At 41.7% G+C, this 18,372-nt stretch overlaps 1 protein-coding gene across 1 annotated transcript; it reads left to right on the plus strand.

The window, feature by feature from the left end:
* LOC119171097 (uncharacterized) lies at window positions 1-16,473 on the plus strand. Its single transcript, XM_037422187.2, has 4 exons — window positions 1-195; window positions 6,009-6,076; window positions 13,950-14,042; window positions 15,897-16,473. Exons 1-4 carry the CDS (start codon window positions 129-131, stop codon window positions 16,200-16,202), a joined length of 534 nt encoding a protein of 177 aa, XP_037278084.2. The 5' UTR covers window positions 1-128; the 3' UTR covers window positions 16,203-16,473.
* The last annotated feature ends 1,899 nt before the right edge of the window (window positions 16,474-18,372 follow it).

Below are 18,372 nucleotides of genomic sequence, written 5' to 3' on the forward strand. Positions count from 1 at the left end.
TTGGGAAGGGCACAAAACTCGTGACGAACTTCTTTGCGAAAGAGTTGGCGTGCGGTCGCGTCGGCTCAAGCTACTCAAGGAAGTTTGAAGGATTGCCGAGGCAGAGAATTTTACATAGGTGCAGTAAAATGCAAATATGTTTGAAAATGCTCATGGCCTTTTTGAGTTTTGCAGTCGTCATGTCCCAAGACAGCGGTACGTCTTCGCTCTTTTTCATCAACTCTTTATTCAAGGACACAGATGATTTCTTGTAAACATGTGCACTTGGACAATAACCAAACTTTCAACTTATGCCAGTAATATTCAAACTCACGTCTTTGGGTACAGGAGATGAGATGGGCTAATTTATGCGAAGCAGTTTTACCTCTATTGTCATGATTGTTGTTCTTTGGGATGATAACATGCTCGTACGCAGCGGCTGTGCAACTATCTAAAAACAGAAGTTTGCATAAAAACTTATTTAGAAGCATTTTTTGTCATTGACGCGAAGCCTGTTCGTTTTTGTCTGCATTTCGCTCAACATGCTACTTTTGGAGAATATTTCATGAAATTTTTGCCCTTCAGTGGGCAAATTATTGGCTTTGCCCTGACAGTTCTTTGTCATTTTACCTTCAGTTCCACAGTCAGATAATGTCAACAGCGTATGTTAATAATACATTATTCATTACCTCTAGTACTTTGCTGTTCATATTCGAAGGCTCTGAAAACTTGTTTAGGGTCGGGGTGAATGTAATCAACCATATTCATCTTCCTGACTTACATGCATTTTTAGTGCATTGGTATTGGTACCTTTATGTGGGACTATGGGAGCTGTTCGAACGTTGCAGATTGATTCTAGCAGATTCGCACACAGTTCCACCCCACGACGATTTTCTAATGGCTGCATGACTGCTGGAGCTTCGAATGAATAAAATGCTTTTCGTAATATATGAACTCTATATATAGGCTTTGGTCATAATTTGTTGATTTGTATATCGCCTAATTGACGGTGTGAAGAATATCTGAAACCAGACACCCATGCAATAACTGTAACAGACTACGCAACAGTACACTAAGTTTTCTGAATAATGATTGCTTAAAAAGAGATGTCGCTTCGCGAAAATGCTACCTGAGAGTTTATTCTTTCAACCAATTGATCACAAAACCCAACATTTCAACTGCAGCTACTCCTACGGCTATCACTGCCACTACTATTCTATCTCCGCCAAAACAATAGGCCATTACTACTACTACGACGACGATGACTGCTTTGTACTCTTACCATCTTAGTGCAAAATTTGGGAACACGCGGTGTCGCGAGCCGTATTTCGACCAATAATTATAATTTGCCCTCATGACCGCAGCCACCAAGGCTGCTGTCATGAGGGCAAACCAGCTTGTCAAACTATAGCATCCAGCAACACCCCACGTTCATTGTTTTATCCTTACAAGCAATATTATTCCGCACAGGATATGTCCTTTTTTTATTACTGATATTTACAGCTTTCCAGAGCAAAAATATTGATGCACCGCAAAACACGAGCATCGAAAAACGTGATACACTTTTTATAACGATAATATCCAAATAAAGTAAATTCAAGCAACTTCAAATACTTGCAAATTATGCAGCCATCTATCAACTATGTGTGATTATCTGCAATTTCTCATTTTAAGAACTGTGCTCGTTGGTGCACATAAAGCATTATACATCTCATATTACTACGTAAGGCCATGTTTGCTTTTTAGCGAGTGTATGAGTAAAGTGGCCGTTGTCTCAAGCTTAAGTGGGCAATCTTATCGCAGAATTTCATTGAAACCATTTTCGAATGTTGCCAGAGAATCTTTTCAACTTTTTAGAAACCAAAACTCTCTTTTTGGTGTTTGCATTTCATATTATAACCTTACCCTGCAGCACAAAAGAAGCATCACATATACGCAATAACACCCCGAATGAACGAATTAACGTTCGCGCCTGCCTTCATCTCCAGCTGACACTACCCTAAATAGTTGATTGATTAATGTATGCTTGATTTATTATTTGATTGATTAACTGATATGTGGGGTTCAACGTTCCAAAACCACCATATGATTATCAGAGGCACCATAGTTAAAGGTTCGACTACCAGTGGTTATTGAACGTGCCCACAAATCTGAGCACGTGGGTCTACAACATTTCCGCCTCCATCGAAAATGCAGCCGCCGCAGCCGAGATTCAATCCCGCGACCTGCGGGTCAGCAGCCGAGTACCTAAGCTACTATACTATATCACCGCGGCAGGGCTATTGATTGATTTGTAGGGTTTAACGTCCCAAAACCACCATTTGATTATGAGAGACGCCGTAGTGGAGGGCTCCGGAAATTTTGACCACCTGGGGTTCTTTAACATGCACCCAAATCTGAGTACACGGGCCTACAACATTTCCGCCTCCATCTAAAATGCAGCCGCCGCAGCCGGGAATCGAACCCGCGACCTGCGGGTCAGCAGCCGAGTACCTTAGCCACTAGACCACCGCGGCGGGGCGCGCTACCCTAAGTCTGTATATATATATATATATATATATATATATATATATATATATATATATATATATATATATATATATATATATATATATATATATATATATATATATATATATATTATATATATATATATATATATATATATATATATATATATATATATATATATATATATATCTATATATATATACCAGAAGAAAGAAAAGTGAGTGAAAAGGAAACTTTCCGTATGCAGGATCCACCTGCGACCTTCGAATAACGCGTTCGATGCTAACGCGTTCGAAGTTCTACCACTGAGCTACCACGACAGCTATCCCCACAGCCACTTTATTGGGTATCTATGTCAATTTAAACGTGGGAGTGTCAGTCAGCGCCACTAGTAGCCATGGCGGCAAGTGTGGCACACTCTTTATGAGCCTGTTTGGCGTCACGTAGCACGTGAACTTATTACTAACCGGCAGCTGACCAATGGCTTTGGCTGTTTAGGACACTATGCCAACGACACCGTACGCTGCCTCCGGACGTCTATACTTCCCAATGGACCTGCTAAGCAAGCTATCGTTTAAACACGAATTCATTAATGGTAGCCTTCACATTAATTCCACAAGAATTCCAAGAACCCACGAGCCGCTGACATACATTTCGCATGTTGCCGACTCCTGAGACGAGTGTCAGCTGCGTAGAGGAACACATAGTCTGCAACGGAATTGCAACAAAATTGAATGCAGCGTACGCAGCAGCCAACTTTAAAAAATGTTTTCCTTGCTTAAACAAAAAATATTTACCAAGACTTTCCTAAACCCTTGACGATTAACTATTCTATCAAATAATGCCACATCATGGATTCTTACGTGTACCGCATCCGTACATGAAGTGCTATCAACTTTGTACAGAAGTGAACGTTTTCTAAAACCATACTGGCAACAAGATCGCTTATGGGGAGTTTTTGTTTTGTGAAAAAAAATCCGAAACTTTGGGTGATATTATTGTTTTGTTTTTTTTTTTCACATACGTACCGAGCAGTGAAACGCGAAGTTTTTGCAACTGTTAAACATGATAACCGAATAGAAACTCTGTAGCAGCCCAAGCGCTGCCTGATATCTCAAGACGCAAATTTTATTTCCAATGTATGTTCTAATAAATACAGTTCATCGAGGCAATCGAACTTTGTTGAGAGTGTGTTAGGGGGGAAGGGGACAACTGTGGGCCCAGGCTATAGCCAGACGATCACAGCGAGAGCTCTAGGACAAAAAGATATCATTTTCTATGCACGTCCACAGCTACGAGACTGATCACTACATGAACACATATATATGTATACGCGTATACGCGTTCTCGGTCTTATGTGGAAGGGGAGTTAAGGTTCGTCCACTCAAACCGCACTCCCTTGGAGCGCCAATGCTGCGACCAACCGGGTTCTCTCGGCGTTAGGAGGCGGGCCGCGTCATACTTCCCGAGTATGTACCGGGACGTTGACCGGCCCCGCATAAAATTGCCACGGGCATCCCAGCATGGCAGTTGATGCCTGGTCTCATGCCTGAAGCCACCGTATAGAAATAACGTCATGACGGCCGCCACGGACAGAACCATTGATTGATATGTGGGGCTTAACGTCCCAAAACCACCATATGATTATGAGAGATGCCGTAGTGGAGGAGTTCGGAAATTTCGACCACCTGGGGTTCTTTAACGTGCACCCAAATATGAGCATACGGGCCTACATTTCCGCCTCCATCGGAAATGCAGCCGCCGCAGCCGGGATTCGATCCCGACGGACAGAACCAGCACAGCTACCTGGACAGCGCGTCGCACCGCTACAGGAACAACAGCCAGCTGCGAGAAACGCCTCTACACACACGGCTATGCCCAACCCAGAAGCAATCCAGGATTGTTGACGCCAAGAAGAGGTCCAGGCAAGCTGGATCAGAACTATTTTTCGTGGGTACCTGGCAAGATGTTCGATCCCCAATGGTGCGGTTTGCCGAGCGGACTCCATCACTCGAGCGCTTTTCTCGAGGCCACTGCTAGAACACGCACAGAGTCGCACCTTTTCTGTAACACGGTGAATCCCGCGCACTTTGACAAATCGGCCCCAAAGAGCTACGACAAATATAAAATTGTTCCCGTCAATTGTTAAAAATAAACGACAAAGCACACACTTCCCTAGTCTCTGTTTTACCACAGTGTGTGCATGCCTGTGTGTGTGTGTTGAAACCACCCCTTGTGCTTCTACAAAGATCATCTTTAGCTGTGGTAATTGCCCATTGTAAAGGTTTCACATTTATTTTCAAATTACGTTGAGGCTTATTGCATTAGGTACGTAGGCTAACTTGATACCATTCCGCTTTCACCTCTAAAATCAACAAAAAGTAGTTCGGTACAAAAACACTTTTTGCAAAATACAGGCTATGCACGATGAAACACAAGAATAAATAAAGTTTACTGTCGCAGTTGTCGACGCCATCATTGTGGCAAATAAGGACAATGACATGAAAACCACTAAAAAATTATGAAAATGTAAAAAATAATAAAGCAACTTTGCAGTAGTGGTGCCACACCTGCAAGAAGTTAGGAGCTTGAAGATCTTCCTATTTTATCTTTGTTTCTTTCTATCTTTTTCTTTTTCATCATTTTTATTTCAAGTTTTTTTTCTTCGCTTTAGGCGCCATTCCGGTCGCTTAATATTTGTCTCTTCTGTTATTTTTCTACTTCTTTCGTCTTGCCGTTTTTCTTTCTTTCTCATACTCCTTACGTTTGGCTTCCGCTTTCTCTTTCTCTTAATTAACGCCTCTTTCTTACTGATTCTTTCTCTTTCGCTCTTTCTTTCTTTGTTCCACTTTACTCTTCCTCCTCCTCCTTCTTGCTCTCAATCTCCTAACATTCCTTTCCGCACTCGTTGCTATGCTACACCCTAACACTATGTTATGTCCTGCTAACCTGCATGGTGGGACACTTTGTTACAAGACTTGTCGTGAGATTACGAGTACCCCGTTTCGTTTTCCCAATTACCAAGAAAACTTCTCGTGAAGAACTTCTGTACTTTTTTCTTGCAATTCATTTTCCATCAATACTTGTTCTACCGCCCACAAAGCAATTACGTCCCAACCCGTAAAATTTGTCCCGTGTATTCTGGTCGCGAAGCAGAATAAGATGAAGATGGTGCGTGCCTGTTTATGGTAACTGAAAGTTTAACAACACCACTTCAATAAAAAGTAGCAGGGAACTGCACGTAAGCACATGCCCTTGATGTTTATTTCGTGCAAAGATCGCGCATTGATAACGTACACCTTCACTCTCGTTTTGAATGAGTATAGTAATCACCGTTAGTAATTTCTCCCTTTCTATCAGACTTCATCTGGTGCACAATTTTTCTTCACTATATTGTGAGCTCAGGAGCATCAGGAAAGTGTGACTGGGTCGTTTTGGCACTATATGTTTACTACAATTTCAAATGAAGGCATGCCTTCTGTTATCCATGTTTTATTTGTGAAATTTTGTTTTTGCAGATCCGCCCGTTGTTTCATCAATGGACGCAGGGATAGAAAAGTGTGAACCAGCTATGGATTACAAATTTGTGAGTATTATTAGGATCCCGATACTCCTTTGAGCTATAAGCTCAAATTATTGAAGGTTAAGGTCCGCTGTAGCTGACCCAGTGCACAGGTGTCCTTTATTTCCCGTCAGTGTTGTAGACGTTTTTGTTTGTGTATTGGCTAAAATACAGGCACTCTCGCACTTTGAGGTCTGCTCTCACGCAAACAATACCAAGGAGGTTCCTAATTAAGATTCTTTTTTTTAGTTTCTTGCTCTAGAGCATGCAAATCAGGGCTACTTAATTAGTGACCTTGCATATACAGTGCATCGTCGTAAGTAACCCTCCTTGGGCGCGCAGCTCCTTGAGTCAAATCTTAATGTTGCTCTTAGATCTGCCTAATTCAACCAAAGCACACCATTCGTTAAGAACAAGTACGCAACGATAAAATGCTACTATTTTTTTGTTCTCGTTGTTGTGAAAAACCTCTGCTTGTTCGCATAGGCTTTGCTTAGTGCTATCTGTTGTATAACACACCTAAATAAAAGAACGGTAAATGAGGCTCGATTCATTATCAACATGGCCCGTACGCTGCAGTGCCCTGTAAACATGGGGCTTCTGACATGCAATGCAAAACTCAATACAATAGTCACGCTTAGCGCACCAATCTGGGCGAGGTACGTAATATCCGTAAATTAAAGAGGCGGAAAGTAACATTTCAAAATTTCATTTATTGACTTTTGGCCATATAAATTACTTGACGTGCTGCTTTTGTGCAGCGCTAATGAAATAAAAATAAACACACTAGTAAAAAATAAAGCACAGGAAGTTGGCTTGAACCGTTTATCATGTACGGCGAGAGAGCCTTTTTTTTTTCAAGGTATAGAATGCGAAGCTCAATAATAAAGGCCCAATGGCGGCTGTCATGGCAAGCGCTAGGGGTGATATTAAGCCAGAGCAGGTGGAAAGGTTTCCCTGACAAACCAGAAAACAACCTTTGGCGGAAAAGATGTGAAGGCTAGAATGAGGAGTGCATTCTTCACTACCGTCACTATGTATATAAGACAATGGTACGTCACAGGACGTTAGGCTTTTTTATTAAAATGATATATAAAGAGATGTTGGCGCACAAGTAAAGCATGAGGTACTTCTTAGCCTTTGAGTAATTATAACACATCTTCCTTGAAAAACCGTTGAGGTTGCGAATAAATTTCTCATTGGATAGTGCACCACACTATTGAATGTCAAAACATGGCATTTCTTCACAAGGATAGCAGTTTAGGCTAGTTGGTATCACATGGTTTTTTCAGTGTTTAGCGAAAGTAAGAGAAAAAAAAAGCACTCGCTGTCACGCACGGTAACAAGTATTTTCAACACCTGCCTTTCTCTCCTTTTCCTCTGAGTTGCACAAAACACTCTCAACGTCGTAATGTTTTAATTGCTCGCCAGTATTGACAGCTAGTATCTTACCTCGTAGATCATTTATTCAGAGGTGAACCCAGTAACAATACTTCGTAAATTATTCAGCCGTGTAGAATTATGCAGTTCGTGCAGCACAAATAAAAAAAAGAACAGCTTGTTTGCCACCACTACTAGGCTAATCACGCTGCAGCGCATTCAGTTCAATAAAAAATTGCACATGTATAGCAGCCTAAATACCTCATTATGGTGCAAGTTTCCGGTATTTTTTTGCAATTATTACAACGAACCACATTGTAAAATATGGGCGCATTACAAAATTCTCTTCTCTGACTCCCCAAAATCTATATGCGCTAGTTTAGCACTGCATTATGTTGCAAAGCTACGATGTGAGCTTTAAAACACCTCACGGTATTTCTTTGTGTTCCACCTGTAACGTCTACCAGTTAAGCCCAGCGTCAAGCTATACTGCATTGTACTTAATTAACAGCACAAAAGACAATACTAAAGAAAGATATGACATACATCAACTCGCGTGGCAACCAAATTTCCTAGACTGCTCTTCTAAGTAAGTTTAAGCACTGCTGCGCTTGGCAGTATATGATGTCAATTATAAAAGAATGCTGGGGAGCTGTGAGGCTACCATATCTAACGAGACTAATGTCGTACCAATGGGTGCGTTCGTACGTTGCTTTTCTTTCGCGCTCTAATGGCATAAACTTCAATGTTGACAATAAGTTTCAAATGTAAGGCAATTTTGCAAGACAATAATAGAGTATAAGGTCCAAGTGGTCGACAAAAAGCACGGACTACACAATGTGGCATCAAGTGTGCATACTTTCTGCACAAACTGCATGACTGATATCATTACTCAGGGCACTCAGTGATGAAGAATGCCATGGAAGGTGACTAATACCTACCGTTGATGTCAGAATGACTTATTGTGATCATAGCACAGCAAACGTGGACAGAAGGAAAGTAAACCACATTTTCAGTAGAACAAGTTTATCCTAAGAAGCGAGAATCCTATATGATTAGCCAACTATGTGTAGACTTATCAAAAAGCATTGGTATTATGTACAGAATTTCTAAACTGATTCTCCTATGGCTGAAACAACAGCTATACAACTGCCTTTTTTATTCTAAGCTGTGCTATGGAGCTCTGGTGTGGGGAACAACTACCAAAACTAACTACAAGAAACTTGTACTTTTCCAAAAAAGGGTTCTCCGCATATACTGCAAACACCAAGAAAATTACGCAAACTTTAGGACAGCACCTTTATTTCAAAGATATCATATGCTTCGTGCCGATCAAGTCTATTATATGAAAATATTGCAAATCATATACAGCAGAAAACTGTATGAGCCCAATGAAGGGGCTAGACAACACACTTATCCGATCCGCCAAATCTTACGCCATCCAAAACGAACAAGAACAAATTATGGTAAACAAACTTTTACCCATTAAACAACTTAAATATTAAACAAATTAGAACATAAGGCAAATTTTGACTGTACAGAAAAAGCATTTAAAGTACAAGGTAAAGAAGTGCTACTGCAGAAAAACATACTTTTTGATGGATCCTAAAAAATACTGATGTTAGCAATGGTAGTAGTCGGGCGATGGAAATCTCGTACTGCATGTATTTTATAAACTATAAAATATAATGGTATGTATCACATGTCTCTAATGTTCGAGTCTGATTCCTTGCTGAGTGATTGTTATTTAAGTATGTTATGTAGTAAGTATGTTACAAGATTTGTATAATCCGTCAGATTCAATATAACATGATATTTTTGTCAGCTATTCTTTGCTCTGTTGCTTCTTTTGTTCATGAAAGTCTGGATGCCGTGAAAGCTGTTTTTTATTTTTATTTTTTGATGTACGAACTGTGTACAAGGGTGTTGGGTCCTCTGTCAGGCTATATGCCTTTAGCCCCAACATCCTTTTGTTTCTTGTGTCTTGTACAAGAAAACAATAAAACAAATTTTGAAAATTGAAAAAAATTGAAATTATACACCCATTCATGCTAGGATGTCACCCTACAACACAAGTCCACGTCATGCTTACGCTCTACTAGAAGCCCTGTCCTGTTAGTTTCTTCCTTCGAATTTGATTGGAACTGATAATCTCATGGCATAGGTGAAAAAAGAAGGGGGCATGATCAATCGTCAGGAGAGGCTAGAGCGTTAGAGGTCAATGGAGCGTCGGGACAAAACAGTGTTTTTCATCAATGTAAGTTTCTTCCTTAATATTCCTTCACCATAAGCCAACTAAACCAACACCACGTCCTGGTGACCCCATGGCTGCACCCGTCTACAGGTGAAGTGACTCTAATAAACATATAATAACTAACTTCCGCTCAAGAAATGACCAAGAAACGGATTGACATTATGGCCATCGCATTTGGAATCTGTCCCACTGACCAAAACACGACAAAGCTGAAAAAATGGGCTACTTGTGCACACCTACATAGTTCCCATGTCGGTTAAGAATTTCACATTGTCTGGCTATGAAACATTCTAATATTTTTATTTTCGTATGATATTTACCGATCTACTGGCGCACAGTCTAGTCGGTCAGTGCCCACCATTTCTCGCCGGTTTTACCCATTATATATATTTACTCTGTGAGATATGAGCTTATCAGTAAAACACGTTCTATAGGGTACTAAAGTAGTGCCTGAGAGTACAGATATGCGCCTAGGGAAGCGGAGATGGCGACAGTGTTGGAAAAGCAAGTAAGTCAATGCAGAAACCAGTCGGTCTCTTTTCAGCCAATGTGGCTGAGTGTCCCATAAAATGCTCTTATCAGAGGTATACATTTCTGTTCGTTTTTTCAGATGTCGTGCTTCTCACTACGTGCGCATATATTGTGGCGCATAGGAGAGTGAATATGCCTATTCTCACTTTAAAAGCGTTAGCCAATTTCTAGTTTCTGTATAAGACAAGAGCGTCAAATTTATCAGAAAGCTCACTCTAAAAAGCATTTCGCTGCATCATTCCAACAAAATATCTCTTGAGTCTACGTGCTTGTCGACGACGTGCTTACAGGAGGGCGCAGAGTTCCAAAAAAAGCTTTGATTGGACACGTTATAACCGCTTCGATGCATCCAGTAGGCGCCACACAAAACAACTTCGTCGAAGAAGCTGGACCACATTGTCTAGCTCGTTGCATATGGCGAGTGGTTTTGAGAGTGTATGGCGCATAGTGAAGGCATTCCGAACACCTGAGTGTCTGCAAGAGCCCAACTACGGCATTGTGCATCATGACTGGACGGCCTCCGAAAATTCTTGTGCAAGATTTTGCTTCTATTTTCACCTGTCCTATGTCAAAAGACAACGCCAGTCACCACTCTGTATTAAATATTTTATATGGACCTCCGTGCGATATAGATGAGGCATAATTTACCCTGGCCGAGCTGCTTCATGCATTTAGACTCTTTAATTGTCGCACTGCCCCAGGCGAAGGTGGTGTTACGTACCAAGCCTTGCGAAACATTAATGAAGTCTTTCATGAATGTATTCTGGACGAATACAACGAAGTGTGGAAAGCGAGTCTGATTCCTGCTAAATGAAAATCATCTGTGGTGACACCCATTTTAAAGCCTTGTCCCCCTGCACAACTCCTGAAGTCATACCGGGCAACATCACTTACTTCTAATGGAATGAAGCTGATAGAACTTATGGTGCTGTTTCGTCTGGATGCCAGATTACAGGAACTCACTTTCATCCCTAATGTCATGAGTGTATTTTGTCGCCACTCTTCAGCCCTCGACAGCATAGCAGATATTGTATTATCGCTTGAATCTGCTCGAGCAAACAGACATTCAGCGTATGTTCTATTTCTTGACATACAGCAAGCGTTTGACTCGGTGCCACATAACGCGATAATTTGTGCACTGATGAATGGAACAATTTCAGGTCGTCTGTTACATTTTGTCTGTCATTTTCTATCTGTGCGCAGAATGAAAGTGCACATTGAAGAAGTACACAGTCAACCTCGCACTGTTAAATGTGGTGTCCCCCAAGGCAGCGTCTTGTCATCGCTTCTCTTAAACAGCGTACTTGCGGGACTTCCCGCCAGATTACCGCAAGAATGTGACTTTCCTATAGGCATAGCGATTTATGCTGATGACATCGCACTCTGGGTCCGTGGTCCGTCATACCGTGGTCCACGTCTTTGTGGTACATTGCAGCGAGCTCTGAATGCTACTTCAGAATACTTGGTGGAAGTTGGCCTGCAGGTTTCACCTGCGAAGTCAGCTGTGATCTTATATCATCCAAGGCAACGCGCTCGTCGAAGCCTTAGCAGACTTTACCTCAGAGACACACCGATACAGTGGGTACACCAACATCACTACGTGGGTGTAATCATCGATGATCGCCTTTCTTGGCGCCCTGCTGTTAAAAATATGAGGTGAACATCGCTGTCCCTTTTCAACAATGTAGCCGCCTTGACTGCTAAGGGTAAGAGCATTGATCAGAAGACGGCACTACAGGTTTATCAATCAGCCGTACTTTTTTGCGTGATGTATACCTTGCCTGTCTTGAATGTACCGCCTGCTTTAATGTCTCAGCTGGAACGGGATCATCATGTTGTCCTCCGAGTACTGTTTGGCTTACCTCGTGAAGCACAATCCGTCCTACTACTGACTGAAGCACACCAGTTGCCGGTAAGGCCGCAAGCTGACCAAAGAGCACTACATCATATTGAGTGCCTGAACCGAGCCCCACATAGCAAGACACTCCTTAACAGGCTGTTACAGCGCCCACTTTCTCGAATAAGTAAAATGGCGGCTTTGTTCGATGATATTACTGGCAATTCCGGTGAAACTATTGAGTTGCCAACATCGACATAGCACAGGCCATGTGCCTTCCCTACCAATCTGTCAATTCCAGGAATACGCAAAAAGTGTAACCAACCGGTTTCGGAACTATACCATTAGCCTATCCACGTTTATTTGAAAACTTCGAAGAGTATTTAAAAGTATTTACGGACGCTACTGTACGCAGCGATGGCCTGAGCGCATCTGCAGCTTTCTTCTGCCCTTCAACCGATATCAGGCGGTTGTTTAAAATAGCACGCCCCTTATCGCCGGTGACGGCCGAGCTAGCAGCGATTGATATCGCCCTTAAGTGCGTACAAGAAAGGTTGCCAGCATCGAAGGTTGTCATCCTCACCGACTATCGTGGTGCCCTTAGCAGGCTCACCAGCAAGGAGACAACAGCCCTATTCTGAACAGCATCATGGAATCCATTAACAGTATTCGGTCACGTGGGGTATGCCTAGCTGCACAGTGGGTACCTTAGCACGTGGGTTTTGCGGGCAATGAAGAAGCGGATCGCCTTCCTTCGTCATGCAACAATGATGACTGTGACTGTCTGGAAATTCTATGTACGATGGACGCCCTGCCGTGGTGGTCTAGTGGCTAAGGTACTCGGCTGCTGACCCGCAGGGCGCGGGTTCGAATCCCGGCTGCGGCGGCTGCATTTACGATGGAGGCGGAAATGTTGTAGGCCCGTGTGCTCAGATTTGGGTCCACGTTAAAGAACCCCAGGTGGTCAAAATTTCCGGAGCCCTCCACTACGGCGTCTCTCATCATCATATAGTGGTTTTGGGACGTTAAACCCCACGTATCAATTATTATGTACGATGGACAACACTCGTCTCCTTATACGCCGACACTTCTTAAAGCAGTATCCTGACCAACGTGTGGCGAATAAATCGTTCCCTCTCGGTTTTCGTGGCCGTGGCTTGCTTCGTAGTTCCTGAACGCTGTTGTACAAACTAAGAGTGGGCTCTGTGCTGGTGCGTGAATGATTACACCGTCAAAAACGTGTGGACAGCCCGTTGTGCGCAGCTTGTGGCTCCTACGAAACACTTGAGCATATCATAGTGCACTGTTTCACATTTGCTACGCAGCGGTCTTTGCTGATTAAGGAATATAATTTTCTAGGACTTAAGTTCGCAACGCTAGACGACTACCTCTTTCCGAGTGGTAGTGCTTCCCGACGTGACCAGGCCCACTGAGCTCTCCTTACATTTATGAACCAAACGAACCTGGCCACCCGTTTATAGATGGTCTTTTTTTTTCTTTTTTTATATTTTTATTTATGTTTATTTTTACTCATACTCAATGAAGTCTTTGTCAGTTTTTTCCTTCCTCAGCTTCTTTCCTATTTCTCCCCTCTATTCTTTGTTTCATCTGTTTCTTCCCTCCTCCCGAAAGAGTGAGCAGGCGTTGTGCCCCTCCAGGTGGCAGTTGCCAGCTTGCTCTCTCCCTCTTTTCTCTGTGCCCTTGTGTATCTGTGTATGCAAATAAAATACTAATAATAAATAATAAGTTAACCGCCAACAATAACGTAATCGGCGTTTTGGGAACATCGGCAGTAGTGGGAACATTACGAACAGGAAACGCTACGTTACAATGCGACGCACTTCCTCAAGTTGCACAGCATAGTTGCCACATCTGTTTTTATTATTTCTTTTTAGTTCATCTGGAGACGTATCTACCAGCCATGTCAATATCTTTGTGCCGGAGGTTTCATTGTATTCGAGAACGAAGATGACGGAACAGCGTGCTCGGTGAGATTGCTTTTCTGATTCGCTAACGAATACATAACTTGACTGATGTCGAAGTAGCAGCCAAAAATCCACGCTATGCTTCCTTTATTTGGCAAAAAAACTTTTGCTCTCTCACACTTGAACCATGGCCAAACGCAATTCGAGATTTTTCTCCTACATTTTTGATTATTCAAGTGGCTAGTGTATCTATGCGGTAACAAATAATAGACAATATAATGTGGAATAGAGGATTTCTTACCACATCTGTATGCCTTTTTAATTTTTCACTGTTTTACTGGTACGCGGATTGCGTTTCCAGTGCTACCAGAAAGCATACTTTAGCAGTTGTTTAGCTCCCTATGCATGAACAATCACATGCGTGCATAATGATGCGTGTTTAGTGGACACACTACTGATAAATAGTAATAAATGAATTTACACTCTATTCAATAAACGAGAAATTCAGAAAATTGTGGGCAAAAACAGACATAACGCAGGGTAACTCGGTATACGAAGTGTGTATAGAATAACGGGTTACCGGACAACGGCGTAGGAACCTTGTGATACTTCGGACAATCATAATTACAGACATGGTTGTTCTTGCCTAATATTTTCTACGGCAAAAACACAGAGTGGACAATTTATTCTTAATTACGCTGCTGCTAGGAATTTACACCGGCAGGGAAGTATGCATCATGTTTAGCAATAATGATTTTGTTTTTGCCTTTTTCATCGCGACCCTCCCAGATGAGACCACCTATCCACCCCACTCACGTTTACTAAAGTAACGCAGCACAGACAAATAAGTAGCAACTGGAGCTCGCACTTGAGCTTGTGCAGGTTGGCAGATGAGGATCCCTGAAGCGAAATTCACGAATACTCCCATTCAGTGTCAATTAGCGAAATAAGACCGTAAACGTAAAGTATTTCCCGAATGTTGTTGACGTTCTGTACACACCAGCACGCGCAGGTTCGTTCCAGTATTCCGGAAGCAAGTAACCTCGAGAAGAGTGCACGGAGGAACCAAATACCTTTAATGACACGGGCACCTGCTTTACATAATACCCATATGTATAGTGTTACCAATTACGTTACCGTCATGCTCGCATTTGCTGGACGCCTGGCTAGCTTTGACTGCGGTGCGACGACCCAGTAACGGTATTCTCGGACTCTAACGCTGCCCGAGAAAACATTTTTGGACATAAGGCTTTCATGTGGCAAATCGCAGTTGATTTACTTTGTGGTTTTACCCTACAAACATGTCGAGGAAAACCTTTTTTTTGTATCAGGTTTCTTTCATCGTGCGGCTTTTGGGTGAAATTATTTGCCGCATTGGACTACTTTGTTATATTTGCAGCGAGTACTTGCGTGGCCTGCGAAAATGGCGCAAACCTAATGTATAAGCATATCTCCACAATATGAGCGTGCTTCGTAAAATTTGATGTAAAATTGATACTTGAAGTATTGTGATTTGTTTATTCTAAGCAACCTCTTGCTTCATTAGTGATGTCTACATCGACATATATAATATACATGATATCGTTCACGTTCTGGTACCTCATCTTTGTACAAAAATCTTCGTATTTTAAATGATCACTGAGCACGAGAGCACTGTACATGCTAAATTTTGATGAGGTGCGTGATTTTAACGGTGGCCTCAGGGTGACATAATGACCAAGCTAGGAGCAGTGGTGAGCGATCCAAAATGACATAGAGTGCTTTCCTTTACTCTATATATCTATCCACGGGAATTTCATATTTTATACTAAGCCAATTTACTAGCGCTTTTTCAGTTTACTACGAGCATGCGCATGAAAGTGGTAGTTGCACGATCTATAACATGCACTGTTATTAATAAACAAATATTGATTTCAGACCCTGTCAGTGCCTAACGGAGAGTGCCTAAATGGCAAGTGCGTCGGCGCAAACAAGACGCCTGATGCGCCGGGCGTTCCCTCTACAACTGTTTTTGTTGAGGACGCAGTGACAACTTCAGGGAGCTCTATCGCTGAAATTCAAACAGCTGGGAGCACAGGTCCCGATGACACACGCGTTCAGGAGGAAACACAAGCAACGGAATTTGCAGCACTGACGTCTACCACGAGTGGCACAACAGATGAGCATGCAAATGCTGCTGGTGAAGAAGCCCAAGTGGATGAATATTGTTCAGCAGCACCTTAAAAGTGCAGTTTAAAGCTACAGATGCGTGTTAGGTAGGTTGCAGATAATTTGTATAGAAATTCGTGGAAGCTATTGATTTAGGGAGCCAGCGGCAGCACAACGCATAATATGGAAGGCTGCCTCTCCACCTCATTTAACGAAGCTGCGAAGTGTAAGTTAGCATTTGTAAGTTAGCGTTTGTATGTATTGTAAGTTTTGAACCCACTAGCGCATAATTAGATCATAAAGGTTAGGACCAATTGTTGATTTAGATTAAACATCTTTTGTGATATCGCATGGTTTATTCGTCACTGCTGATATACACAATAATAAGACAGTACGGGCAAGTACTTTTTTTATTATAAAAGGCACCATGTCATTGCCAAGTATTGCAAAACTTTTGTAACTGATTTATTAAATGTGTAGCTCAAGATATCTTTAATATTGAGTCAAACAAGAAAAAACGTGCCCTTCAAAGTACACGTAACTGATTAAAGTTGTATACAGCCGTAGATTGACAATCTTTCTCATAATTCGACTCACTGTAACTCAAATCAGGCTCAAATCTAGGCATGGGTGTAAGTGAGTCTGGTTGAAAAATATTTCCGTGAATGTGAGGCTGAGTGAGTTCGACCCACGAATTTTTAGTGAGTCTGAGTTCATGCGAGATCACAGCACGCGATATACTGCTTTAGTGAGTCTGAACGAGCTCTACTTTTTTTTTAACGACCCATGATCCTATCAACTCATATTCAGTAATATTACCAGCCTTACGGGGATTGACGTTTACACTCATATTTAGACGCCTTTCCAAGTAGTGCCGTGCATATAAAATTTCAATAATAATTGAACAGAGGCATGCATTACGTTGCAGGTGCTTTGAAATACCACCCGCTAAGTCTTGAATGTGTGTTCCTGATGAAGTATTCTTATTCTGTCATTGCTGTCAACAAAATAACCTTATTTGCTTAAAAATCACTCATAAGTTCTATTCAAAGGTAATATATCAAAAGGAGCCAAGAAAAGCACCAAGTATATAAAACATTGTTGTGAAAGAGCATTGAAACACCCTCAAAAGAATTCTGGGCTGACTCACGAGTTTATATCTGAGCTAATGGACTCACGAATCTCATGAAAAAATAGATGAAATTGTCGGTAACACCATTTGCGTGGCCTGTCCTTCCTTCATGCGACATATCTCACTAGTAGGTTTAGGAAGTATGCTGTTGTTGTGGCAACAAGCCGAATGTCTTCCCTTGTCAATTAGCGCAATGAGCACCCTAACCCCAGCATAGCAGAAAGTGAATTGACGCAGTGAAACTGCAGAGCCTTCAAAACACCAATCATATCTTATAAGAAAGGGGTAATAAAAGTATAAGTCAGAGGCTGTAAGGCGGATGGGCTGTCTGCATTACACTCGAAAAGCAGACAGACAGTCGAGAAGGAAGTAGAAGAATTAAACTTGTTAGTTTTTTTTTCTAGACAGCTTACGTTACGACAGTGCATTTACCAACGTTTTGAATAAATATAGCTCTTCAGCCCACAAGATTTTGCATTCGAAGACGCTCGCTTGTGCCTGCTTATGTGTTTATGACGGCCAACTAACGTCATTAAAGATAACACCCTTATGTCGAGGTAATATGCCTGCTGGCGAGATAGAGTATGAATGGGACATGACGGTTGAAATGTTGCAAAAAGATATTTGTTTGCTTTCTTCCAGGAGCACGACGTACCTAGTTGAGAGAGAATATAAATATCTTGTCGACTTGGAAAATGTATGAAAAACAAAGTAAACAAAATATAGGCTTCATATTGTGCATAAAGCAGCCAAGATACAGAAAGTAGAAACATTAGGAGAGCTAAAATGTAGTGATCACTGGCTAGTGTGCATGAGTATCAACCTCAGCTGGGAGAAAACAAGAACCAATTTGATTATTGGCAGTCAAACATAAATATTATTTGGAGAACGGAACCTGCACTTTAGGATTGCCCTTGACAAAGATCATAATGATTATGGGAAGAAGAAAATGACGACACCATCTTCACATAATTATATGTCATGATAAAGCAGTTGGAGAGGAAAGCATAAAAGTTGGTTCAACGCCATGGTGCAATTATAAAATAAGAGTAAGCAGAGTAAAATTTACTTTTAAGAAAGTTATGATACACCACTTAATTTGTCAACACCTCA

Source organism: Rhipicephalus microplus, chromosome 3 (assembly GCF_043290135.1).
Source record: "Rhipicephalus microplus isolate Deutch F79 chromosome 3, USDA_Rmic, whole genome shotgun sequence".
Taxonomy (NCBI): Eukaryota; Metazoa; Arthropoda; class Arachnida; order Ixodida; family Ixodidae; genus Rhipicephalus; species Rhipicephalus microplus.